Raw genomic sequence first — 11819 nt, forward strand, 5'->3', positions numbered from 1 at the left:
ACACCTCCCAGCTACGAACATGAACACCTCCCAGCTACGTAACATGATCACCTCAAAGCATGAACACATCACCCCACAGCTGGCGAACATGATCACCTCCTCAAGCATGAACATGATCACCTCTCAGCTACGAACATGATCACCACAGCTACGAACATGCACACTCTCCCCTGCTACGAACATGCAGAACACCTCCCAGCTACGGAACAGATCACTTAGACAGCTACACAACATGATCATCACATCTACGAACATGATCACCCTGACAGCCACGATCATGATCACCCCACAGTTACGAAACATGAACAATTCCCCCACATGAACATACCACTCACAGCTACGAACATGATCACCTGTTGCTACGAACATGCACACCTCCTCAGCCATGAACATGAAACACTCTAGCTACTGAACATGACTACCCTACAGCTACATGAACATGATCACCCCACAGCTATGAACATGATCACCTCAAGGCTAAACATGATCACCTCAGCTACGAACATGATCACCACAGCGTATGAACATGCACACCTCCCTGCGATGAACATGAACACCTCCCAGGCCATGAACATGATCACCACAGCTGGCTTAACATGATCATTCCCTGACAGAACATGATCATCACCCAGCGATGAATATGATCACCTCACAGTTACGAACATGATCACCCCCACGTCACAGCATGGAATATGACATGATTCTGCGACAGCGGTATGCCAAGCTTCCAAATAACAACGGATATGACACTTTTCAATAACAACGGAGCCATGACACTTACGGACATGACAATCTTCTAACGACAACGGATATGACACCTTCATCGACAACGGACATGACACTTAATAACGGGACATGACCTCTTCAACGACAACGGACATGACACTCAATAACAACGGATATGACACCTTCAACGACAACGGACATGACACTTTCAACGACAACGGACATGACCTCTTCAACGGACAACGGACATGACACCCTTAATAACAACGGACAAGATACACTCTACCAACACGGACATGAATTATCGGGAGTACAGACGGTAAAAGTGAACAGTTTATTTTTGAACTTATCGCTGCTACAACTTCAGTGTAGATCATAAGGTCACAAAGATACAATACTGGTGTGCATTATCTGTCCTGCCGCAGTAATATTTAGGATCCGACTGCCAACTACCCATTGAGGTGTCTATTGGTTGTGTCTGGTAATAGTGATAAATAATATCTAGCATCTCTCTCTCTCTCTGTCTCTGTCTCTGTCTCTGTCTCTCTGTCTCTCTCGTCTCTGTCTCTGTCTCTCGTCAATCTTTAAACCAATTTTTCTTTTTGTTATTTATTTCCTTTTTCTTATCTTGTTATTAACGTATTATATTCCTATCTTCCTTTCGTCATTCTTCCCTCATCTTTTTCACTCTAGATCCTATTCAATGCTTCACTCTTCACTGATTCTTTATGCTTTTATTTCATTTCCTCCTCTCAGTTCATTTAGTTTTGATCCATTTACGAAACAAAGGTGATATAGTTGTTGTTGTTGTTGTTACTATTATTATTACATTTTCTGTTGAGGAGTGTAGTGTGGTAAGGTGGTAAGTGAGATCGATCATTAAACCATATGTTGTGTGTTTGGGGAGACTTGTTAACGTGAGCAGGAGAGGGAATGAAGTGAGAGGGAAGGAGGAGGAGAGGGGAGATGTAGGGACAGTGGAGGAGGTAGGTGAGAGAGCGCCACACCCCTGCTCCACAGTGTGGACACGCCAACAACACCCCTAACGTCAGGTTTTTTTCCTCCCCCAGGATGAATAGTTCCTTTATCTAAGCCCCGTTGGAATTCCTCTAAACCGAGGCCTCATGTTTACTTTAAGGTTCCGGTGGTTTTGTTCCTGGTGGGGAGTGTGGCTGAATATAAAGTAGTATAATTGCTATTTACCCAGTGTAAACAGTTGGGCTTCAGTCCCATCTAACTTGAAGCCATTTATATTGTGAGACAGAGGGAGTGATGTCCACCTTTTTGTGTGTTTCTGTAGCTGGTTTATTTCATTATTATTATTATTATTATTATTATTATTATTATTATTAGCTATTATTATTATTATTATTATTATAAACAGAGATACTCATTTCCTGAGCTGAATGTCGGGCGCTGTCATTGTATCAGGGAGAGAACGAGAGGGGGGAAGACCTGTTGTCCCTAGTTATTAGAAGGTATGAGGGGGGTAGGGAAGTAGGGCCGACCGGTACCTGTGAAATAGTGACTCTTAAATATATTCACAGGCGCTACTCTCGCCTCAAAGGTTACCTACTGTGTTGGTGTCTTGTTGTTGACATGTGTTCCATTTTACAGTGTTAATATCTGTTCGTCCATATACCTCTGCCATGACCCTTTGTATTAATAAAATAAACTAAGAACTTGGTAATGTCTAGTTGACCTTATTACTGTATACCTTCGTGCTATTCTTGTCTCTTGTAGCAGCCGCTAGTCACGAAAGTTACATAGAGTTGACAAATTGGGAACGTTTTAACTTAAATACGCAGCAGCGACAATCAATCATTAACCCTCACAGCAACAACCTTTGACTACTGTAAGGGGAACCTTAACACAGCCATGATCTATACCAAAGAAACAACTCCTAACGTGTTTTTAAGAGTTAAGGAGCGTGGCAAAGGGGTATCAATTATCGATCGTTATCAGTTGTTTATCACTGAAAAAGTTTTAAACCCCTCAGTTAAATACCACATGTGCCAAATGACCTATTATGGGTGCTTAGCAATATGGAAACTACTTTTTACATTATTAACAGTCATTAGTTGCGGTCATAATTATACGTGTGTGTGTGTGTGTGTGTGGTACGTAGATACAGATTGTGATCTATTTGGCCATTTTATTTACTCAACCCACAACCTGTTCCTGTTTTTGGTTCTCCTTCCCAGCCTCAAGGCTTCTACCTCACTCTCCTGCCCAAATTTCTAGCCTCACCATCGCACCACAAAATCCTTTGCCCAGTCACCATAATCTCCTTTATTATTTACTGTTAAACATGAACCAATCAGAGGAAGTTATACCTTTTATTGATTATGAGAGTCATAGTTTGACCTCAGGTACAGGACATGCAGAACATGTTCCGTAGTGAGGCTAGAAAAATGAAGAATGCTGTTATCAGTGAATTGTCAAGTAACAGTGAGAGAGAAGGAAATTTGGCTAAAATATTAAAGTAAAAAAATCAGATTAAAATTTCTACCCACAATACAACTGATAGTAAGAAGCAGGCAAACGAAAGTAACTAGTGATTTATCGGCTGGAACCTCCACAAGAGCAGAAGCAGAGTAGCAGTGGCGTGACCTGAGCCACCTGTGGGCAGGGATTAGCACGCTTTGACGCCATCACGGCTCACTAAGGGCTCTTCGAGGGGAGGCATACATTACACTGTGTTTGATTCAAATATATTTGTGTAAGCAACATCTCTCACGAATAGCCAGGTGTCACGATATGGCCCCTCACCCAGGTGCCGATGTATCCTCACCAGGTGTCACGCTGATATATCCTCACCAGGTGTCACGTGATGTATCCTCCCCAGGTGTCACGATGTATCCTCACCAGGTGCCGCCAGATATAACTCTCTACCAGGTGTCACGATATATCCCTTCCCAGGTGTCACGATATATCCTTCCCAGGTGTCACGATGTATCTCACCTGTTATACCGTTGGCTTTGCTTATCAGCTTTTTAGAGTCAAGGTCAAGAAAATGCTCCAGCCAGGTAAAGAGAGGAATGTAGTAATAGTTAGTTTAAACCACAACATTAAATCTGGTTGTCCCAATATGTTTTAGTTGCATCAGATTGGACCAGTCTTTGTTGTCATAGCGCCGTATAAAAAACTTAAAATGTTATATTTAGTCAATTTGCCAACATAAGGCCATGTTAACACTAGTCATATTAGGTAAAATTTAATTGCACTTGTTCTTATTAATTCAGGATCTGGTATGTCAATTTAACCCAGGATAATATCTGTTTCTGTCTGGATAGATTAGATCAAAGTTATCCTTACGTTATATATTTAGATTTTAGAATGATATATAGTCAGGCGACCAGGTTCTGTTCACGAATAAATAAAATGGAAACTATTACTGTAATGTACAAATAACTAAGGCCCTTTGTGTTACCTCCTCATAAAGGTATGATAACGGGAATCATATAAGTTAAGTCAGAGTTACATTAAACTACGATCAAATGAAACTAGATGGTAAAGTTTCTTACTACTTATCTTGTGTTCCTGGATAAAATTAGATTGGTTATATTGTATGATAGTGCGCAATATGGTTTAAATTAGTTCAAGGTTGTGGCCAATTTATTTTCACATAAAATCGTTACGCTTCAGGCTGTTACTTATGGTGGTTAAAACTGTACTTCTGTTTATTAAGTTATTACAACAGGGAGTCAAGCATTAGATTACGTTATAATAGACATATCTTCATAATAATTCAGGGTCATACTAGGTGTTAGGTCAATCCATATTGGGTTGTTTGTATGTACAGTACAACAAGTAAGTAATATATTACGGTGACATGGCTGTAGTGGGATCTTTAGTAGTGGCTTCCTCTCTTGTAGATCCTATATAATGATTCATATACCAATAATATTACCTGGAAATCTCTCTTTTTTAGGCTACTTAATATTTACTCTGTTATTAGGGTGAGGTGCTAGCAGGTAGTGAGAGTTACTGAATGAACGAGTGTTTCTCTGTCACTGTTTGTGGTAAATATCGAGCGAAAAAAATAAAAGTTTACTCGTAGAACAGTAGTTTAAACGATCAATTTATGACTGTCTGAAGATATGTCTGGATGATTTAGAAATATTTTGTTGGGAGAATATTTATTAATAACACAACACACTCATGTATATGTTGGTAATTGATGATGATAACAGTAACGATAGAATTGCAATCAAATTTACTTTCGGTAGCTTTATAATGAAGAGAAGAGAAGGAATATACTTTACTTAACATGTACACTATTATAATATCTATATTTACAATTATTACACACTAATATTCAGAGAGACAGTAAACAAGTGTACAGTATCAGATACCAGCAGTGTTGTCCCTGGCAAGTGTCGCGTTGCTCACCTTAGTGCGGGGAGACCCAGTGAATTAACGCACTGTTTAGGTAAATCAATGATCGACTTGCCGCCGTCTCTATGACGTCCTACACTGCTTACTGAGCCAGGTGTGAGGTGTGCTGGTATTTATCACCCGTTACTACTTAGTCTTTTCAACCCAATTTCTAAGTAAACAATGAAAGATTTACAGTTTAGTATATATGACATGTGTTAAATTCTTTTCACTCTTCTACCACCTTTATCACCTTATGCCATATATAGTAAATCATTCCCTAGTTTCCTCCTACTGGCGCTGACGTTGCCTGGCCTTATTTTTTTTAGTTCGTTCACACACACACACACACACACACACACACACACACACACACAGACACACACACACTTACCTCATCCGTGACCACCAAAGGGTCAAGACGTACTGGGAGCAGCCAGGTCAACTGTTAGGTTGGCCCATACCAACTCTGTCCCGTGAACCCCTCCTCCACACCGGAATATCAACAAGTTCTCGCCAGAAGCTACAATTTCATTCAGGAAAGGAATGGAACCAGTGTTGAATAGTGGTGAACAGTGGTGAACAGTGTTCAAGTCAGTGAAAACAACTCAACAGTAACAGCTGAGTCGTATCCAAGTTAACCTTCACACAGTGAGGTCCCAGGTACCCAGTGATAACTGCCCGTGAGACTCAACAATATGCAACTATGTGTTAATCCGTCTACGACAGGGAGGACTGGAACCACACTCACTCACTTAGGTGATTGAGGTCCTGTGACACCAGACCACGTGGTGTCCCCATGATGCTACGACACCACGTAGTGAATGAGTTGCTACAGCATCATGTGAGGTCCCTCATAACACCATCCGTGAGGGAATTATTACACCACGTGAGGACCTTCATAACACCATCTGTGAGGAAATTACTACACCATCTGTGAGGGAATTACTACACCACGTGATGCCCCTCATAACACCATCTGTGAGGGAATTACTGCACTACGTGATGTCCCTCATAACACCATCTGTGAGAATTACCACTCCACGTGATGCCCCTCATAACACCACCTGTGAGGGAGTTACTACACTATGGGTTTGCTGTTCAAAACCTCAGCGCATATGACCTACGTGGCCTCCACTGTAAACAATAATCTGTATGTTCACTTTATGTTCCTTCTCCTTTCTCTAATGAAGGCTTTTGTTAACTCCCCCAGTATGCAATAAGTCATTTATGTCCATTGCATATTTTCAGCCTTCGGATGCATAACTTTTCAATAAACCGTGATATTATTATTATTATTATTATTATTATTATTATTATTATTATTATTATTATTATTATTATTATTATTATTATTATTATTATGATTATTATGATTATTATGATTATTATTATTATTATTATGATTATTGTTATATGAATTATGATTATATATTTTATTATTATTATTATTACTATTCATACACACACACACACACACTGAAACGAAGAGTATTTTTTTGCCTGTCATCCAACATACGCCAACTGTCTTAGGACATTCTTTTCACTATTCCTCTTACCTCATCCCCAGCTCTTCATCCCCCACCATCAGTCTCCCACCACCAGCTCTCCACCACCAGCTCTCCCCACCACCAGCTCTCCCACCACCAGCTCTCCCCACCACCAGCTCTCCCCACCACCAGCTCTCCCCACCACCAGCTCTCCCCACCACCAGCTGCCCCCCACCTACAGCTGTCCCCACTCCCAGCTTTCCCTACCACCGGCTCTCCCCACCACCAGCTCTCCCCACCACCAGCTCTCCCACCAGCTCTCCCCACCACCAGCTCTCCCCACCACCAGCTGCCCCCACCACCGCTGTCCCCCAGCTTCCCCACACCAGCCCCACCAGCTCCCACAGCTCTCCCACCACCAGCTGTCCCCACACCAGCTCTCCCACCAGCTCACAGCTCTCCCCACCACCAGCTCTCCACCACCAGCTCCCCCCACCACCAGCTCTCCCCACCAGCTCTCCCCTACCCCACCAACTGTCCCCCACCATCAGCTGTCCCCCACCAGCTGTCCCCACCACCAGCTGTCCCCACCACCAGCTCTCCCCCACCACCAGCTCTCCCCACCACCAGCTCCTCCCACCCAGCTCTCCCCACCACCAGCTCTCCCCCACCAGCTCCCCACCACCAGCTCCCAACCAGCTCTCCCCACCACCAGCTCTCACCAGCTCTCCACCCAGCTCTCCCCCAGCTCTCCCCACCTGCTGCCCCCCACCTCCAGCTGTCCCCACCTCCAGCTCCCACCACCAGCTCTCCCCACCACCAGCTCTCCCCCCGGCTCCCCCACCACCTCCCCACAGCTTCCCCCCACCAGCTGTCCCCTCCAGCTTTCCTACCCACCAGCTGTCCCCCCCCGTGTCCCCACAGCTCTCTCCCCACAGCTCTCCCCACACAGCTCTCACACACTCTCCCACCACCAGCTCCCCCCCCACCAGCTCTCCCACCACCAGCTCTCCCCACCCTCCAGTGTCCCCACCATCAGCTGTACACCAGCTGTCCCCCCAGCTGTCCCCACCACCAGCTCTCACCACCACTCTCCCACCAGCTGTCCCACCCAGCTCTCCCCACCAGCTGTCCCACCACCAGCTCTCCCACACCAGCTCTCCCCACTTCTCCAACCCCCCTCATCCCAGCTCTCCCCCACCACCAGCTCTCCCACCAGCTCTCCCCACCACCAGCTCTCACCCCAGCTCCCCACCACAGCTGTCCCCACCAGCTCTCCCACCACCAGCTCTCCCCACCACCAGCTGTCCCCCACCACCAGCTCTCTCCCACCACCAGCTCTCCCCACCACCAGCTCTCCCACCACCAGCTCTCCCCTCCACAGCTCTCCCCACCACCAGCTCTCCCCACCACCAGCTCTCCCCACCACCAGCTCTCCCCCACCACCAGCCCTCCTGAAACAGAAGCGTGACCCTGGGATGTTGCTGTGCCCTAAAAGACCAAAAATCCCCAGTGTGACCGCCATGTCACAGTAATTACGTGACTAGGCTCAAACCACGACATATCTTGTAGATTTGCTTTCTATTGGAGGTTGCTTGTGTGATGGCAGGGTTGGTGCTCAGGAAGGTAGTGGGTGTGTTGTTGATAGTGAAACATATTTTACTTGTTGATGCAGAAGTGACAACTATTGAGGCATCTAGTCACGGATAATATTTTTTTTAAATGGGTTGGAATTTTTTGTTGTTGTTTTTAACTTCAGTAGTGATGTTAGTGGGTTTGTGGACGTGTGTTAGTAGCCACATTAACAAGGAGGTTTGTGTGCCAATTGATGGAGAGTTGTTGATGAGTTGGATTTTTATTCCAATTATAGAGTCATAATCATCATGCTTAAATTGGCTTCTTGGTGTGTAAATTAAGGTTAACCATAAGTAAATGTTAAAGTGAAATTTTTGTCTTAGTTTCCAAAAGTGAAGACCTCATAAAACCTTCCCATAATTATAGATTAAAGATAAAACAATTTTCATGCCATATTAAAGGAAAGAAAATAGTGTCATTAACAAGTAATTTACAACAGAGAAATATTTACGAACTATAATAAGACAGTTCAGGAACTAATTAACTCTGATCTGTGGCTTTTCTACAACTTAACAAAACATAAATTTACTAGAATTTCAAGAACTAATTTCAAGGGAATATAACACCCCGCCCTCCCCCTGCGGGACATTAATCACCACACGTCGAGAACACTTGAAGTTAACCATAATAGACCTTATAGGAAAAACCGATGATGGAGGAATTAACATGATAAACCCTCTCTCGGTCTTCCTGCTAACACTATATTGCTACAAGTTACGGACAGGTCCTCAGTCATTGATGATATCCAACAAAATGAATGAAATTCCGAAATTTTATTAATTTCAGTTAGTGAACTGTGTTTAGCTCAGCTGTTGAAGTACCTAAATTCGTTCCAACAGTAAATTTGAACCCGTCGTGCGTGCGTGCGTGCGTGTGCGTGCGTGCGTGCGTGCGTGGCGTGCGTGCGTGCCTCTTATAACGATACGGTGTTTTCTTCCGTAAACACACTTGGATATATCTGTGTCCACCCACTGTAGATGCATCTTACTCACAGACTTGAGGAAACACGCCTGGTCCACACCTGCCCCACGATGGGCTGTGCAATACCAGAAAGTCTACGTACTCTTCCGCCAGAGTTCACTATAACGGAGTCGTCTCGATGGCGGAGTGTCTGGGACCTTTTATGTTGTCACTGTGTAGTCTTGTGTGGGTCTTCTTGTGTTCCGTGTCACTGTAGTCTTGTGTGGGTCCTCTTGTGTTCCGTGTACTGTGTAGTCTTGTGTGGGTCTTCTTGTGTTCCGGCTGTGTAGTCTTTGGGAGCTCTTGTGTTCCTTGTCACTGTGTAGTCTTGTGTGAGTCTTCTTGTGTTCCGTGTTACTGTGTAGTCTTGTGTGGGTCCTCTTGTGTTCCATGTCACTGTGTAGTCTTGTGTGGGTCTTCTTGTGTTCCGTGTTACTGTGGTCTTGTGTGAGTCTTCTTGTGTTCCGTGTTACTGTATAGTCTTGTGTGAGTCTTCTTGTGTTCCGTGTTACTGTATAGTCTTGTGTGATTGTGTGTGTGTGTAGTCTTGTGCCTCTTGTGTTCCGTGTCACTGTATGTGTCTTGTGTGGGTCCTCTTGTGTTCCGTGTCACTGTGGTCTTGTGTGGGTCTTCTTGTGTGTTACTGTGTAGTCTTGTGTGGTCTTCTTGTGTTCCGTGTTACTGTATAGTCTTGTAGGTGTGTGTTCCTTGTCACTGTGTAGTCTTGGTAGGTCTTCTTGTGTTCCGTGTTACTGTGTAGTCTTGTGTGAGTCTTCTTGTGTTCCGTGTTACTGTAGTCTTGTGTGAGTCTTCTTGTGTTCCTTGTCACTGTGTAGTCTTGTGTGGGTCCTCTTGTGTTCCTTGTCACTGTGTAGTCTTGTGTGAGTCTTCTTGTGTTCCGTGTTACTGTGTAGTCTTGTGAGTCTTCTTGTGTTCCTTGTCACTGTGTAGTCTTGTGTGGGTCTTCTTGTGTTTTGTCTTGTCATGTGTGTGTGGGTCTTCTTGTGTTCCGTGTTACTGTGTAGTCTTGGTGGGTCTTCTTGTGTTCCGTGTTACTGTGTAGTCTGTGTGGGTCTTCTGTGGTCTTCTTGTGTTTTTACTTAGTCTTGTGTGAGTCTTCTTGTGTTTTGTCTCTCTGTAGTCTTGTGTGGGTCTTTGTCCTGTGTAGTCTTATGTTGGGTTCTCTGGGTTCCTTGTCACTGTGTAGTCTTGTGTGAGTCTTCTTGTGTTCCTTGTGTAGTCTTGTGTGGGTCTTCTTGTGTTCCTTGTCACTGTGTCTGTGTGGGTCTTTGTGTTTCATTTCTGTGATCTTCTTCTTTGTGTTCCTTGTCACTGTGTAGTTTTGTGTGAGTCTTCTTGTGTTCCGTGTCACTGTGTAGTCTTATGTGGGTCTTCTTGAGTTTTTGTCACTGTGTGTTGTGTGGGTCTTCTTGTGTTTGTCCTCTGTAGTCTTGTGTGAGTCTTGTGTTCTGTCACGTGTGTAGTCTTATGTGGGTCCTCTTGAGTTCCTTGTCACTGTGTAGTCTTGTGTGGGTCTTCTTGTGTTCCTGCTGTAGTCTTGTGTGAGTCTTCTTGGTTCCTTGTCACTCTGTAGTCTTGTGTGAGTCTTCTTGTGTCCTTGTCACTGTGTAGTCTTGTGTGGGTCCTCTTGTGTTCCTTGTCACTGTAGTCTTGTGTGAGTCTTCTTGTGTTCCGTGTTACTGTGTAGTCTTGTGTGAGTCTTCTGTGTGTTCCTTGTCACTCTGTAGTCTTGTGTGAGTCTTCTTGTGTTTCTTGTCACTGTGTAGTCTTGTGTGGGTCCTCTTGTGTTCCTTGTCACTGTGTAGTCTTGTGTGAGTCTTCTTGTGTTCCGTGTTACTGTTAGTCTTGGTGAGTCTTTTGTGTTCCTTGTCACCGTGTAGTCTTGTGTGGGTCCTCTTGTGTTCCGTGTCACTGTGTAGTCTTGTTTCTTGTTGTGTTCCTTGTCACTGTGTAGTCTTGTGTGTGGGTCTTCTTGTTTTCCGTGTTACTGTGTTGTCTTGTGTGGGTCCTTGTGTTGCTGTGTAGTCTTTGTGTGGGTCTTCTTGTGTTCCGTGTTACTGTGTAGTCTTGTGTGAGTCTTCTTGTGTTCCTTGTCACTCTGTAGTGTGTGAGTCTTCTTTGTGTTCCTTTCATGTGTAGTCTTATGTGGGTCCTCTTGAGTTCCTTGTCACTGTGTAGTCTTGTGTGAGTCTTCTTGTGTTCCTTGTCACTGTGTAGTCTTGTGTGGGTCTTCTTGTGTTCCGTGTTACTGTGTAGTCTTGTGTGAGTCTTCTTGTGTTCCTTGTCACTCTGTAGTTTGTTGAGTCTTCTTGTGTTCCTTGTCACTGTGTAGTCTTTATGTGGGTCCTCTTGTGTTCCTTTCATGTAGTCTTGTGTGAGTCTTCTTGTGTTTCCTTGTCACTGTCTTATGTGGGTCCTCTGTGTTCCTTGTCACTGTGTAGTCTTGTGTGGGTCTTCTTGTGTTCCTTCACTGTAGTCTTATGTGGGTCCTCTTGTGTTTCCTTGTCCTCTGTAGTCTTGTGTGAGTCTTCTTGTGTTCCTTGTCACTGTGTAGTCTTATGTGGGTCCTCTTGTGTTCCTTGTCACTGTGTAGTCTTGTGTGGTCTT

General features: G+C 44.3%; 1 protein-coding gene across 1 annotated transcript; it reads right to left on the minus strand.

Moving 5' to 3' along the window:
* Positions 1–10287: 10287 nt before the first annotated feature.
* LOC121880110 (spore coat protein G-like) lies at positions 10288–11576 on the minus strand. The gene is made up of 2 exons (XM_042387167.1): positions 11201–11576; positions 10288–10523 (listed from the first exon to the last, which is right to left on the minus strand). Exons 1-2 carry the CDS (start codon positions 11574–11576, stop codon positions 10288–10290), a joined length of 612 nt encoding a protein of 203 aa, XP_042243101.1.
* Positions 11577–11819: the final 243 nt, after the last annotated feature.

Source organism: Homarus americanus, unplaced genomic scaffold, assembly GCF_018991925.1.
Source record: "Homarus americanus isolate GMGI-L3 unplaced genomic scaffold, GMGI_Hamer_2.0 scaffold30108, whole genome shotgun sequence".
Lineage (NCBI taxonomy): Eukaryota > Metazoa > Arthropoda > Malacostraca > Decapoda > Nephropidae > Homarus > Homarus americanus.